The sequence below is a fragment of the Petromyzon marinus genome, unplaced genomic scaffold (genome assembly GCF_048934315.1).
Source record: "Petromyzon marinus isolate PM22_M1 ecotype Great Lakes invasive population unplaced genomic scaffold, UKy_Petmar_22M1.pri1.0 PM_G_Scaffold_7, whole genome shotgun sequence".
Lineage (NCBI taxonomy): Eukaryota > Metazoa > Chordata > Hyperoartia > Petromyzontiformes > Petromyzontidae > Petromyzon > Petromyzon marinus.
In genome coordinates, this window is record NW_027423024.1 from 4924754 (window position 1) to 4940933 (window position 16180).

General features: G+C 47.6%; 1 protein-coding gene across 1 annotated transcript; it reads left to right on the forward strand.

Annotated features, from left to right (window-relative positions):
* Positions 1–1101: 1101 nt before the first annotated feature.
* Positions 1102–5091, forward strand: LOC142920187 (protein Wnt-5b-like). Its single transcript, XM_076062654.1, has 4 exons — positions 1102–1203; positions 2176–2284; positions 3742–3980; positions 4745–5091. The coding sequence occupies exons 2-4, from the start codon at positions 2199–2201 to the stop codon at positions 5089–5091; spliced, it is 672 nt and encodes a 223-aa protein (XP_075918769.1). The 5' UTR covers positions 1102–1203; positions 2176–2198.
* The last annotated feature ends 11089 nt before the right edge of the window (positions 5092–16180 follow it).

Here is a 16180-nt window from a genome sequence, read left to right on the forward strand (position 1 = left end):
TGACAACCCTCACTGGTTGGCTGTCTCGGGTGGCGGCGGGTTCAACAACACAACATTTACACATTTACGCGATCTGACCCCAAAAAACCTCCGTTATTGATGAATTTGTTAACACATTCGCGGGCTTCCGTTGACTTCTGTTCTTCACCGTATGGCTCTGCCTTGAATAACTCACCCACGAGCGAGGAGGGCCTTTGACAGACCGCGCGGTGTTGTACGGTAGAGCGTAGTGACCCGTGAGAGTGCAGCGATCACTCAACATAGACGTTGGACTTCTTTCGCGCCGTACGTGGCAATCCAAACAATTCCTTACATGGGGAAAAAAACCAATGAATAACGATTGAATGATTACCAATCTATTATATAATTACAATACCCGCTCCGCCTCAAATCACCGCACCAGACTGGGTTAAATGATGACGTCACCCTGCTGCTGCTCTATTTAAGACCGGGAGCAAGTGGAGAGGGCTTCACCATTCTGGCAAATCGCCCGTTGATACTGAATGTAATTACCAGCGAAACGTCGTACTACTCAAAAAATGTAAATGATGTTGATTCACTCTTCAACACACCGATTGGCTAAAGCAGTGAACTATTTGTCTTTTTTAAACGTGACACTTTTTTTACTGTTTGGCCGTGTCGGGTGGTGGAGAGTTAAAACACATTAAATAACACGATCTAACCCAAAAACCTTGATTGTGAATAATATTGGTCGCGAAAGCCTACGTGTTAAACTCAACATAAATAATATGTCGAGAAAACCACGTTTACGCATCTGCGTGAACGTGGACACAACGTTGCGGACATAACCCACCCCCCAAGTCTATCACTGTGGCAGTCAGAGTGATGGCGTTGGGGGCAGGGTGTCTCTTGATTGATGAGGAGCGAGGGACGCACGTGGGGAGGGGGCAGGGCTTTGTGGAAAGTGGCTGCAGGTGTGTGTGGGATGAGATCATCTCGGGAGCACGTGGACTCGTGATGAGCACGCCGTGATGACTAATTTGACAAACAACAAGATCTATAAAAGGGCCCTCCGCTGACACTGCGGGGGTGTGGATTCCACTGCCTGCCTGCCCGCCTACCTGCCCGCCTGCTTGCCTGCCTACCCGCCTGCCTGCCTGCCCCACCTGCCTGCCCTGCCTTCCTGCCTGCCAGCCTACCTACCTGCCTGCCAGGCTGTGTACCTGCCTGTGCACCTGCCAGGTGAGACTGCCGACGACGGGGAAACTCGTCCACGGCCCGTGGAGCACGTCCCGAAGTGTCGCACCGTTTGCAATCGGAATGGCGCCACATTGCGGGCGAGTTTTTTTTCGTCTTCACGCGAAAGGATTTCGCTCCTTAGCCGCTTCGCCCCGAAGGGAGCGAGCGAGTGGTCAAACTTCCGGCCTTAAAAATATAAATCTGATGAACGTAGGTGGAGTCAATTCTTGACCCGATTTCAGTTCCCTCGCTCACGGCCAACGCCAGTGACGATTATCTGAACCGGTCCTGGGCCTCCCCTAGGTATACTCGGCCTCAAATGAGCACACCTGGTGCAATGGGTAGACCTCGCCACAGGGGAGACAAAGGCGGCCGAGCGTGGCGCCGCTACTCGCTAACGGTACTTGCCTCGACGGTCTAAGGCTTGCACGGGGGACCTTTGTCTTTGTGTGTGCGTGTGCAAGTGTTTCACGGTGGGGAGCATGAAACTCCCCGGCCCATCGCGCTCTTCAGACGATACCGGGGAGACTCATCATCCTCACATGCCCTCACCCCCCTCCACCAGCAGCCACGCTCCATTGAGACTACCGTAGTTTCAAGCATGTAACCCGCAGAAATTCAGATAGCCCGCACCTCCATATACCCCGCATGCATTCATAGATTTAACGTCGTTACCGCAGCTTAATTCCATCGTACCCACCAGAGTGACGGCAGTCGAGTTGGTCACGATCACTGTGGCTAGGAGATGTTAACTCCCTCGCCTGGTACGCAAGCGGTCGTGGGTTCGATCCCGCGTACCACGCGAGGTAATGAACATCTCCCAGCCACCGTGGTGGTGATGATGATGATGATGAGCGAGACGTGAAAACTCAAAACATACGGCAGCGGGCATCGTCAGGGTCGAACCCACGACCTCTTGTGTACCAGGCGAGGGAGTTAACATCGTCACCACCGGGCCGCTTCTCTTTTGCGCAGCGCCGCTGACCACGAGGATTTCGATGGATCCCCTGCGACGTGTGGACTGGTTCCCGCTGGGGCTCTGCGCCTTGGCACAGCTGTGGGCAGTCGCCAGCGCCTCCTTGTGGTGACCGCAAGCCGCCGCCACTGCCGCTGTCTTCGTCCTCACTGCTGCGATGAGAGCTCACAAGTTTCGACGTCGATTTGAGCAACCTTCTTACCTTGCCTCTATTTTGCACACTCAATACGGTTGTTGTACGGGATTTTTTTTATCGTGTGCGTGTATATACATCACATATACAGTATCTAGCACGGTATATTGGGGCACCATGGTGGCTAGGAGATGTTGACGACCTCGGCTGTTATGCAGGAGGTCGTGGGTTCAATCGCGACCTTGACACATGCCGTATATTTGGAGTTGCTATATTTTCCCCGTGGTCGTCTTAAGAATTTTTATTCCGGGGTCCTCCGATTATTCCCTCCACATTTAGAAGCACGCGTTGAGAGTGTTTGCCTACTGCTGTAAGTGTCAGCGTGATGATCGCCAGGTCGCCGCTGAGGAAAGAGTCACTTGGCTCGGCCGGGGTCTTGCGCGCTAAAAGACAATCGCTTGTTTCCCATCCTGCGCCCATGTAGCGTCCTCCTCCGGCGTGCGGCACGCACACGCACAGTCGGAGACGATGCAGTCGCAGGAGGCACCGTCTCTTATTTCCGTTACACCAACTCCGGCCTCTCTCTCTCGACCACGCTGCCGTACAGCCGCGGCCCAGACACGACCCTGAACCGCGTTGCGTCGACCGAGACGACCAACCGCTGTCCGGCCGCACAATTACCGGTGAAGGCGACAATGAGAAGAAGAGTCCATTCCCAGTACCGGCAGCCCGGAGCGCTCTCACCGCTGCTTTTATATTGCCCCTGGCCCCTGGCCTGGCCTGGCCCCGCCCCTGGCCCTGCCCTGGCCCCGCCCCTGGCCCCACCTCCCTTCTCAAACCAACCAGAGGGTTCCAGGGGCCTCCCTCCCTGTGAGGTCTTCCGTGACCCTTGCCCCGGTTCCTCCGCCCTGCCGGCACGCAGCGGCCGTGTGTAGACTCTCGACGGCGTGAGTGCACTCGCTGTCCACAGCAGTTGCCGCCGCTGGACAGCGGTCGGCGCTGTGTCACTACACAACTTCAGAGAAGAATAACTCGTGTGTGTGTGTGTGTGTACATCGTGTAATATTCAAATTTACAAACCTGTAGAAATTCCACAGATATTTGCTCTATTTAACTTTTTATCATGTAGCACTTTTTCAGGAGAGGCCTGGCTATCGCACTTTATAGCTCAAGCAAGTGGCCGATATCATCATCACGTGGTGATTTATAGCAGCAGCCAAATCACTCCAAACGTGTAGAGACGTTGATTCTAAACCAGAAGGACCTGGAGATGAATCCACGCAACCACGGGGAGAGACATGCAAACTCAAAACGTACATGCAGCAGCAGGCATTTTTTAAGGAGTTGGGATCGAACCCACAACTGCCTGCATACCAGGCGAGGTAGTCAACATCCCCCGGCCACCGTGACTTCCGCCCCCATCCCTCTGCAGGTCGCTCGCACTGTGGGCCCCCAACTTTGACCCCTCCGAGTATCGGCCGCTGTGCATTTGGGTGCCGGGGCTGTCTCCCGCACAGCGCAGAATATGCCTGCGGCACCGGGACCACGTGGCGCACGTGGCCGAGGGCGTCCACCTGGCGCTGTCCGAGTGCCGGCACCAGTTCCAGGGCAAACGGTGGAACTGCACCGTGCCTGGCGCGGAGGACGCACTGGACCTCGTGGCCGAGTCGGGTAAGGGGTCAGAGCGAGCCCGCCACATCCACTCGCACCTAAGGTGCCCGACCGCTTCCCCGAGACACGCACACAGAAGCTTTTTTTGGGGGGGAAAGGGGGGGGGGTCGCCCACCTCCCACCCCTACGCGACTCTGCTTCGGAGTTCCCGCGTTCCTCCTCCAGGGGTTTCCCCCTCCCCTACGCGACTCTGCTTCGCAGAGTTCCCGTCCTCGGGCAGCGGGAGATGTCCGCGGGCGGCCCAAGCGGCCGCCCCGTTATCCCGATGGCAACCGCCTTCGCTCTGGGCCAGTGCCAGGCTGCGGCTCGCTCGCTTCACTGCTCCTGACGCTCCTGGCACGCCTCTTGGGGGTCCCGGACGTCCCACCGGCCCTAGTTCGCTCCCCAGGTCGGCCACTGTAAAAGCAGCGATCGTAATACCCGTCACCTGATCGTTTCCCTGTCCCGAGATCTATTCCGCGGAGTTGGAGACGGCGCTCGGCTCCTACCCGCGGCGACGATCCCCCTGGTCCCCACTCGTGTCGGTCCTTGAGGGTGGGAGCTCTCCCCAGCCGCTCGTGCTGCTGCCGCTTCTGAGCTGCGCGCCCCCACGCCGCCGATTCGGGGGCTCTCCTTTCGCAGGGCCGCGGAGCCCATTGTTCGGTCCCCGGGCAAATCCCGTGAGAGGGGTCTGTCTCTAAATAGGCGACGTTTTCCCTACCACCTGCTTGGCGTGTTCTCCCCCAAAACCCCTTCCCACACCGGTCTGGCCGCACCGTCTCCAGCTGACGGGGCGGGCTTCACGCACGACGCCCCCCTGGGAGTCTCCCCAGGCTCGCGCGAGGCCGCGTTCGTCTCCGCCGTCACCGCTGCCGGAGTTGCCCACGCGGTGGCGCGCGCCTGCCGCCAGGGGGCCCTGCAGGGTGCTTGCTCCTGGGTCGTTCCCCACGCCATGAAGCTACCGCCGGATGTTCGGCGGGGCGGCTCCGGAGACGACGTCGAATACGGATACCAATTCGCCAAGTGGTTCGTGGATGCGGGCGATCACAATCGTGGCAGCGGGCAAGGAGGGGAGTTTCGATTTAAAGCTTTCGTGACTGCAATGATTCATCTTCTTTGGTTCTTTCGGTAAAGTCACGTAGAATGAGAATAAAATAATAAATTGATAAAATAAAATAACACAATAATATTCTCACGACGTTTCGGCCACAACACAAGCGGCCTTCATCAGGTGAAGGGAGCGAGACTGTCTGGTAGGACAGCGCTGGAGTGAGAGAGCCACGTTCAGATCACGGCTTTTAAGCTGTGTGAGAGGAACAAAGAGCCTTGACGAAGGAATTAGCATAAAATTTAGCATTGAAAAGGCTGAATGATTAGCTTGTGACTGGTCACAGAAATAGCTATGTTAAAAGTTAAAGCATACACATCCGCAGAGGCACCCATTGTTAAAAGGAATTAGCATAGAATTTAGCATTGAAATAGCTAAATTAAGGCATTCGCTTGTAACTGCTACAGAAATAGTTACGTTGAAGTCAGAGCATACACATTCACCGAGGCACTTAGTACAAATCAAAACAGGAGAATTTAGCATTGAAATAACTAGGCGAATTTAGCATTGAAATAACTGGGTGATTTGCTAGTGACTGGTCACAGAAATGACTACAAATCTGAGCTATTCACAGTACTATATAGTGAACCAATAAAAAATTAAAATATAAATTACCTTCATGTTATCAATAAACTCTATATTCTCCAATCAGCTAAGCTACCAACCATAAGTCGTTATATATCACAATGCTATATGGCGAAAAAATGGGTGGATTCTTACCCTCAAATTTCCGTACCACGGATAGCTACGGGCCCCGTTCAGACGGACGAGTTCGTCCATGGTCGGAACAGAGGAGGGGGAGAGAGACAGCTGCGAAGCCCTAGTATACTCCATGTTGTAAACCATACCATTAACCGTGGTGTGAGAGGTATTAAGAGGCAATGCTGGCGAAAGAGCTGCGGTCTGAAGGTCATCGTAAAATTACAATTAATTAAGAACAGAAATGATTTAACACATCTTTCCAGTGGTTACTGAGCCTGAATCCATCTTCTCGGTTGAAATTGTCTCTGTGCTTGTATATGTGAATGGCCTCATGAACGAATCTCTCATGGTAGCCAGTTGGTTTGCAAAGAACCTCCGTCTTGGAGAAGTCAATGTCATGTGAGCCCACTGAATTGTAACAGTGATCTGCCACGGCAGAGGAGTTCGTCTTACCGTGTTTCAAGTCTGCTTTATGTTCGCGGATGCGATCCGAGATATGTCTTTTGGTTTCTCCAATGTAGCTACTACCACAGAGGCACTTTAGTTTGTAAACGCCCGGGTACTGTATGTTTGGAAGAGCATCTTTTACAGATGGAACTAAATCACGGATTTTGTGTACTGTGTTGAATCGGACCTGGATCTTGTGTTTATTCAGGATTTTGGAGATCTTTTTAGTGACCCCTGCAATGTAGGGTAAGGTGATGGTTTTGAGTGGCTCCACAAGAGGATCCTTCTTCATGACTGGAGTGATGGCTTTGCGGATTGTGTAGTCGGAGTAGCCATTAGCCCTGAGAGCCTGGTGTACGTGTTTGAGTTCACTGGTAATGTGTTCCTGGTCGGAAATGCATTGGGCTCTATGGTATAGAGTCTTGATGAGGCAGTTCTTCTGGGATGGATGGTGGTGGGAATCCGGTTTCAAGTAAGCATCTGTATGGGTAGCTTTCCTGTAGACAGAGTGGCTCATTGAACCATCATGTCTCCTTTTAATTAAGACATCCAGAAAGGGTAGTTTGCCATCTTTTTCGACCTCCATGGTAAATCTGATGGCTGGGTGTATGGAATTGATGTGGTCGCGGAATTGGTCTAGAGCAGGCTGGCCATGTGGCCAGATGACAAAGGTGTCATCAACGTACCTCTTCCATAAGGTCGGGCGTAGAGTGGCAGTCTGGATGGCGTCAGTTTCAAATTTTTCCATGAATACGTTGGCTACAACCGGAGATAGGGGGGAGCCCATTGGGGTGCCCTCAGTTTGTTTGTAGAAAGTTCCATTCCAGGTGAAGTATGTGTTGGTTAAGCAATGTCTCACCAGGGGGGGTACATCAGTATGCAGTCCTTGATGAACCAGGTCTTCAATGATAGCGATGGTGTCAGGTACCGGGACTTTGGTGAACAAGGACACCACATCAAAACTGACAAGCAGGTCGTTTGGGGACAGGGAAATGTCTTTGATTGTCGATACCAGGTGAGTAGAATTTAGTACTGCAGAGGTGGTTTTTCCAGTGAAAGGTCGCAGTATATCAGCCAGAAAACGTGCCAGTTTGTAGGTGGGGGAGCTGATAGTAGAGACGATGGGACGAAGGGGTGTATCTTCTTTGTGTATCTTTGGAAGGCCATATAATCTTGGTGGTCTGGCAGCAGAGGGTTTCAACAAGAACTGTTTGTTCTCATCAATTAATGCTGTTGAATCAGAGATAATTTTGTTCGTTTTGGTGACCAGGCTGTTGGTGGGATCTCTTTTTATTTTTGTATAGCTGCCATCGTTGAGTAGTTCTTGAATTTTGTTGTTATATTCTGTTTTGTCCATGATGACAGTGGCATTGCCTTTGTCGGCTGAGAGAACGACAATATCATCCCTCTTTTTTAATTGAGATAATTCAAAACGTTCGTCTTTGCTGATGTTGCTAGGTGGCAACTTAGCGTTTTTGAGGGTTGCAGCGATTTCAGATCTTGCTACGTCTGCAGAGATGTGACTCAAGCCCTTGAGTGCAACGTCGACATGGGCAATGATATCATTAACCGGTAAGTGTCTCGGTGTGACAGCAAAGTTTAGACCTTTAGCTAAAACGGATTTCAGACCATCAGAAATGGAACTGTTACTGCGATTAATTACGACTTTGTTGACGTCTATCTTTTCGGTGTGTGGATCCGATTTTTTGCTGGAGAGGTGATTGAATTTGGAAATCAAATTGTCCCTACATTTGTTCGACATAGTGGCAGCCGAAGAGGTAGTCATATTGTCTACATGTTCCCAATCCGATGTAGACATTGTTGCTGTCAATTTTAAGTGTGATTTGTAGAGTGTCTTGTCTAACTGATCGAGTTCGGTGCGTGTAAGTCTGATTTTTTCCGAGATAAGAGCGAAGCTAGTTCTAGCTAGAATTCGTTTTGCATTGAGATAAGTTGCAACAGCAGAGGTTAGTGTAAATGCGGTTGGTATTACCTTAGAGTCGCGGCATCTCTTCAGAAAGGTGAGAGACTCGATTAGTTGAGCCTTCTTATCCCGAAGTCTGTTGAATGATCTTAAGGATGTGTGGAATCCCTCCCCGTAGAGGCGGTTAAATTTCGATTTAAAGCTTTCGTGACTGCAATGATTCATCTTCTTTGGTTCTTTCGGTAAAGTCACGTAGAATGAGAATAAAATAATAAATTGATAAAATAAAATAACACAATAATATTCTCACGACGTTTCGGCCACAACACAAGCGGCCTTCATCAGGTGAAGGGAGCGAGACTGTCTGGTAGGACAGCGCTGGAGTGAGAGAGCCACGTTCAGATCACGGCTTTTAAGCTGTGTGAGAGGAACAAAGAGCCTTGACGAAGGAATTAGCATAAAATTTAGCATTGAAAAGGCTGAATGATTAGCTTGTGACTGGTCACAGAAATAGCTATGTTAAAAGTTAAAGCATACACATCCGCAGAGGCACCCATTGTTAAAAGGAATTAGCATAGAATTTAGCATTGAAATAGCTAAATTAAGGCATTCGCTTGTAACTGCTACAGAAATAGTTACGTTGAAGTCAGAGCATACACATTCACCGAGGCACTTAGTACAAATCAAAACAGGAGAATTTAGCATTGAAATAACTAGGCGAATTTAGCATTGAAATAACTGGGTGATTTGCTAGTGACTGGTCACAGAAATGACTACAAATCTGAGCTATTCACAGTACTATATAGTGAACCAATAAAAAATTAAAATATAAATTACCTTCATGTTATCAATAAACTCTATATTCTCCAATCAGCTAAGCTACCAACCATAAGTCGTTATATATCACAATGCTATATGGCGAAAAAATGGGTGGATTCTTACCCTCAAATTTCCGTACCACGGATAGCTACGGGCCCCGTTCAGACGGACGAGTTCGTCCATGGTCGGAACAGAGGAGGGGGAGAGAGACAGCTGCGAAGCCCTAGTATACTCCATGTTGTAAACCATACCATTAACCGTGGTGTGAGAGGTATTAAGAGGCAATGCTGGCGAAAGAGCTGCGGTCTGAAGGTCATCGTAAAATTACAATTAATTAAGAACAGAAATGATTTAACACATCTTTCCAGTGGTTACTGAGCCTGAATCCATCTTCTCGGTTGAAATTGTCTCTGTGCTTGTATATGTGAATGGCCTCATGAACGAATCTCTCATGGTAGCCAGTTGGTTTGCAAAGAACCTCCGTCTTGGAGAAGTCAATGTCATGTGAGCCCACTGAATTGTAACAGTGATCTGCCACGGCAGAGGAGTTCGTCTTACCGTGTTTCAAGTCTGCTTTATGTTCGCGGATGCGATCCGAGATATGTCTTTTGGTTTCTCCAATGTAGCTACTACCACAGAGGCACTTTAGTTTGTAAACGCCCGGGTACTGTATGTTTGGAAGAGCATCTTTTACAGATGGAACTAAATCACGGATTTTGTGTACTGTGTTGAATCGGACCTGGATCTTGTGTTTATTCAGGATTTTGGAGATCTTTTTAGTGACCCCTGCAATGTAGGGTAAGGTGATGGTTTTGAGTGGCTCCACAAGAGGATCCTTCTTCATGACTGGAGTGATGGCTTTGCGGATTGTGTAGTCGGAGTAGCCATTAGCCCTGAGAGCCTGGTGTACGTGTTTGAGTTCACTGGTAATGTGTTCCTGGTCGGAAATGCATTGGGCTCTATGGTATAGAGTCTTGATGAGGCAGTTCTTCTGGGATGGATGGTGGTGGGAATCCGGTTTCAAGTAAGCATCTGTATGGGTAGCTTTCCTGTAGACAGAGTGGCTCATTGAACCATCATGTCTCCTTTTAATTAAGACATCCAGAAAGGGTAGTTTGCCATCTTTTTCGACCTCCATGGTAAATCTGATGGCTGGGTGTATGGAATTGATGTGGTTGCGGAATTGGTCTAGAGCAGGCTGGCCATGTGGCCAGATGACAAAGGTGTCATCAACGTACCTCTTCCATAAGGTCGGGCGTAGAGTGGCAGTCTGGATGGCGTCAGTTTCAAATTTTTCCATGAATACGTTGGCTACAACCGGAGATAGGGGGGAGCCCATTGGGGTGCCCTCAGTTTGTTTGTAGAAAGTTCCATTCCAGGTGAAGTATGTGTTGGTTAAGCAATGTCTCACCAGGGGGGGTACATCAGTATGCAGTCCTTGATGAACCAGGTCTTCAATGATAGCGATGGTGTCAGGTACCGGGACTTTGGTGAACAAGGACACCACATCAAAACTGACAAGCAGGTCGTTTGGGGACAGGGAAATGTCTTTGATTGTCGATACCAGGTGAGTAGAATTTAGTACCGCAGAGGTGGTTTTTCCAGTGAAAGGTCGCAGTATATCAGCCAGAAAACGTGCCAGTTTGTAGGTGGGGGAGCTGATAGTAGAGACGATGGGACCAAGGGGTGTATCTTCTTTGTGTATCTTTGGAAGGCCATATAATCTTGGTGGTCTGGCAGCAGAGGGTTTCAACAAGAACTGTTTGTTCTCATCAATTAATGCTGTTGAATCAGAGATAATTTTGTTCGTTTTGGTGACCAGGCTGTTGGTGGGATCTCTTTTTATTTTTGTATAGCTGCCATCGTTGAGTAGTTCTTGAATTTTGTTGTTATATTCTGTTTTGTCCATGATGACAGTGGCATTGCCTTTGTCGGCTGAGAGAACGACAATATCATCCCTCTTTTTTAATTGAGATAATTCAAAACGTTCGTCTTTGCTGATGTTGCTAGGTGGCAACTTAGCGTTTTTGAGGGTTGCAGCGATTTCAGATCTTGCTACGTCTGCAGAGATGTGACTCAAGCCCTTGAGTGCAACGTCGACATGGGCAATGATATCATTAACCGGTAAGTGTCTCGGTGTGACAGCAAAGTTTAGACCTTTAGCTAAAACGGATTTCAGACCATCAGAAATGGAACTGTTACTGCGATTAATTACGACTTTGTTGACGTCTATCTTTTCGGTGTGTGGATCCGATTTTTTGCTGGAGAGGTGATTGAATTTGGAAATCAAATTGTCCCTACATTTGTTCGACATAGTGGCAGCCGAAGAGGTAGTCATATTGTCTACATGTTCCCAATCCGATGTAGACATTGTTGCTGTCAATTTTAAGTGTGATTTGTAGAGTGTCTTGTCTAACTGATCGAGTTCGGTGCGTGTAAGTCTGATTTTTTCCGAGATAAGAGCGAAGCTAGTTCTAGCTAGAATTCGTTTTGCATTGAGATAAGTTGCAACAGCAGAGGTTAGTGTAAATGCGGTTGGTATTACCTTAGAGTCGCGGCATCTCTTCAGAAAGGTGAGAGACTCGATTAGTTGAGCCTTCTTATCCCGAAGTCTGTTGAATGATCTTAAGGATGTGTGGAATCCCTCCCCGTAGAGGCGGTTAAATTTCGATTTAAAGCTTTCGTGACTGCAATGATTCATCTTCTTTGGTTCTTTCGGTAAAGTCACGTAGAATGAGAATAAAATAATAAATTGATAAAATAAAATAACACAATAATATTCTCACGACGTTTCGGCCACAACACAAGCGGCCTTCATCAGGTGAAGGGAGCGAGACTGTCTGGTAGGACAGCGCTGGAGTGAGAGAGCCACGTTCAGATCACGGCTTTTAAGCTGTGTGAGAGGAACAAAGAGCCTTGACGAAGGAATTAGCATAAAATTTAGCATTGAAAAGGCTGAATGATTAGCTTGTGACTGGTCACAGAAATAGCTATGTTAAAAGTTAAAGCATACACATCCGCAGAGGCACCCATTGTTAAAAGGAATTAGCATAGAATTTAGCATTGAAATAGCTAAATTAAGGCATTCGCTTGTAACTGCTACAGAAATAGTTACGTTGAAGTCAGAGCATACACATTCACCGAGGCACTTAGTACAAATCAAAACAGGAGAATTTAGCATTGAAATAACTAGGCGAATTTAGCATTGAAATAACTGGGTGATTTGCTAGTGACTGGTCACAGAAATGACTACAAATCTGAGCTATTCACAGTACTATATAGTGAACCAATAAAAAATTAAAATATAAATTACCTTCATGTTATCAATAAACTCTATATTCTCCAATCAGCTAAGCTACCAACCATAAGTCGTTATATATCACAATGCTATATGGCGAAAAAATGGGTGGATTCTTACCCTCAAATTTCCGTACCACGGATAGCTACGGGCCCCGTTCAGACGGACGAGTTCGTCCATGGTCGGAACAGAGGAGGGGGAGAGAGACAGCTGCGAAGCCCTAGTATACTCCATGTTGTAAACCATACCATTAACCGTGGTGTGAGAGGTATTAAGAGGCAATGCTGGCGAAAGAGCTGCGGTCTGAAGGTCATCGTAAAATTACAATTAATTAAGAACAGAAATGATTTAACACATCTTTCCAGTGGTTACTGAGCCTGAATCCATCTTCTCGGTTGAAATTGTCTCTGTGCTTGTATATGTGAATGGCCTCATGAACGAATCTCTCATGGTAGCCAGTTGGTTTGCAAAGAACCTCCGTCTTGGAGAAGTCAATGTCATGTGAGCCCACTGAATTGTAACAGTGATCTGCCACGGCAGAGGAGTTCGTCTTACCGTGTTTCAAGTCTGCTTTATGTTCGCGGATGCGATCCGAGATATGTCTTTTGGTTTCTCCAATGTAGCTACTACCACAGAGGCACTTTAGTTTGTAAACGCCCGGGTACTGTATGTTTGGAAGAGCATCTTTTACAGATGGAACTAAATCACGGATTTTGTGTACTGTGTTGAATCGGACCTGGATCTTGTGTTTATTCAGGATTTTGGAGATCTTTTTAGTGACCCCTGCAATGTAGGGTAAGGTGATGGTTTTGAGTGGCTCCACAAGAGGATCCTTCTTCATGACTGGAGTGATGGCTTTGCGGATTGTGTAGTCGGAGTAGCCATTAGCCCTGAGAGCCTGGTGTACGTGTTTGAGTTCACTGGTAATGTGTTCCTGGTCGGAAATGCATTGGGCTCTATGGTATAGAGTCTTGATGAGGCAGTTCTTCTGGGATGGATGGTGGTGGGAATCCGGTTTCAAGTAAGCATCTGTATGGGTAGCTTTCCTGTAGACAGAGTGGCTCATTGAACCATCATGTCTCCTTTTAATTAAGACATCCAGAAAGGGTAGTTTGCCATCTTTTTCGACCTCCATGGTAAATCTGATGGCTGGGTGTATGGAATTGATGTGGTCGCGGAATTGGTCTAGAGCAGGCTGGCCATGTGGCCAGATGACAAAGGTGTCATCAACGTACCTCTTCCATAAGGTCGGGCGTAGAGTGGCAGTCTGGATGGCGTCAGTTTCAAATTTTTCCATGAATACGTTGGCTACAACCGGAGATAGGGGGGAGCCCATTGGGGTGCCCTCAGTTTGTTTGTAGAAAGTTCCATTCCAGGTGAAGTATGTGTTGGTTAAGCAATGTCTCACCAGGGGGGGTACATCAGTATGCAGTCCTTGATGAACCAGGTCTTCAATGATAGCGATGGTGTCAGGTACCGGGACTTTGGTGAACAAGGACACCACATCAAAACTGACAAGCAGGTCGTTTGGGGACAGGGAAATGTCTTTGATTGTCGATACCAGGTGAGTAGAATTTAGTACCGCAGAGGTGGTTTTTCCAGTGAAAGGTCGCAGTATATCAGCCAGAAAACGTGCCAGTTTGTAGGTGGGGGAGCTGATAGTAGAGACGATGGGACGAAGGGGTGTATCTTCTTTGTGTATCTTTGGAAGGCCATATAATCTTGGTGGTCTGGCAGCAGAGGGTTTCAACAAGAACTGTTTGTTCTCATCAATTAATGCTGTTGAATCAGAGATAATTTTGTTCGTTTTGGTGACCAGGCTGTTGGTGGGATCTCTTTTTATTTTTGTATAGCTGCCATCGTTGAGTAGTTCTTGAATTTTGTTGTTATATTCTGTTTTGTCCATGATGACAGTGGCATTGCCTTTGTCGGCTGAGAGAACGACAATATCATCCCTCTTTTTTAATTGAGATAATTCAAAACGTTCGTCTTTGCTGATGTTGCTAGGTGGCAACTTAGCGTTTTTGAGGGTTGCAGCGATTTCAGATCTTGCTACGTCTGCAGAGATGTGACTCAAGCCCTTGAGTGCGTTGATGACACCTTTGTCATCTGGCCACATGGCCAGCCTGCTCTAGACCAATTCCGCGACCACATCAATTCCATACACCCAGCCATCAGATTTACCATGGAGGTCGAAAAAGATGGCAAACTACCCTTTCTGGATGTCTTAATTAAAAGGAGACATGATGGTTCAATGAGCCACTCTGTCTACAGGAAAGCTACCCATACAGATGCTTACTTGAAACCGGATTCCCACCACCATCCATCCCAGAAGAACTGCCTCATCAAGACTCTATACCATAGAGCCCAATGCATTTCCGACCAGGAACACATTACCAGTGAACTCAAACACGTACACCAGGCTCTCAGGGCTAATGGCTACTCCGACTACACAATCCGCAAAGCCATCACTCCAGTCATGAAGAAGGATCCTCTTGTGGAGCCACTCAAAACCATCACCTTACCCTACATTGCAGGGGTCACTAAAAAGATCTCCAAAATCCTGAATAAACACAAGATCCAGGTCCGATTCAACACAGTACACAAAATCCGTGATTTAGTTCCATCTGTAAAAGATGCTCTTCCAAACATACAGTACCCGGGCGTTTACAAACTAAAGTGCCTCTGTGGTAGTAGCTACATTGGAGAAACCAAAAGACATATCTCGGATCGCATCCGCGAACATAAAGCAGACTTGAAACACGGTAAGACGAACTCCTCTGCCGTGGCAGATCACTGTTACAATTCAGTGGGCTCACATGACATTGACTTCTCCAAGACGGAGGTTCTTTGCAAACCAACTGGCTACCATGAGAGATTCGTTCATGAGGCCATTCACATATACAAGCACAGAGACAATTTCAACCGAGAAGATGGATTCAGGCTCAGTAACCACTGGAAAGATGTGTTAAATCATTTCTGTTCTTAATTAATTGTAATTTTACGATGACCTTCAGACCGCAGCTCTTTCGCCAGCATTGCCTCTTAATACCTCTCACACCACGGTTAATGGTATGGTTTACAACATGGAGTATACTAGGGCTTCGCAGCTGTCTCTCTCCCCCTCCTCTGTTCCGACCATGGACGAACTCGTCCGTCTGAACGGGGCCCGTAGCTATCCGTGGTACGGAAATTTGAGGGTAAGAATCCACCCATTTTTTCGCCATATAGCATTGTGATATATAACAACTTATGGTTGGTAGCTTAGCTGATTGGAGAATATAGAGTTTATTGATAACATGAAGGTAATTTATATTTTAATTTTTTATTGGTTCACTATATAGTACTGTGAATAGCTCAGATTTGTAGTCATTTCTGTGACCAGTCACTAGCAAATCACCCAGTTATTTCAATGCTAAATTCGCCTAGTTATTTCAATGCTAAATTCTCCTGTTTTGATTTGTACTAAGTGCCTCGGTGAATGTGTATGCTCTGACTTCAACGTAACTATTTCTGTAGCAGTTACAAGCGAATGCCTTAATTTAGCTATTTCAATGCTAAATTCTATGCTAATTCCTTTTAACAATGGGTGCCTCTGCGGATGTGTATGCTTTAACTTTTAACATAGCTATTTCTGTGACCAGTCACAAGCTAATCATTCAGCCTTTTCAATGCTAAATTTTATGCTAATTCCTTCGTCAAGGCTCTTTGTTCCTCTCACACAGCTTAAAAGCCGTGATCTGAACGTGGCTCTCTCACTCCAGCGCTGTCCTACCAGACAGTCTCGCTCCCTTCACCTGATGAAGGCCGCTTGTGTTGTGGCCGAAACGTCGTGAGAATATTATTGTGTTATTTTATTTTATCAATTTATTATTTTATTCTCATTCTACGTGACTTTACCGAAAGAACCAAAGAAGAAGGAG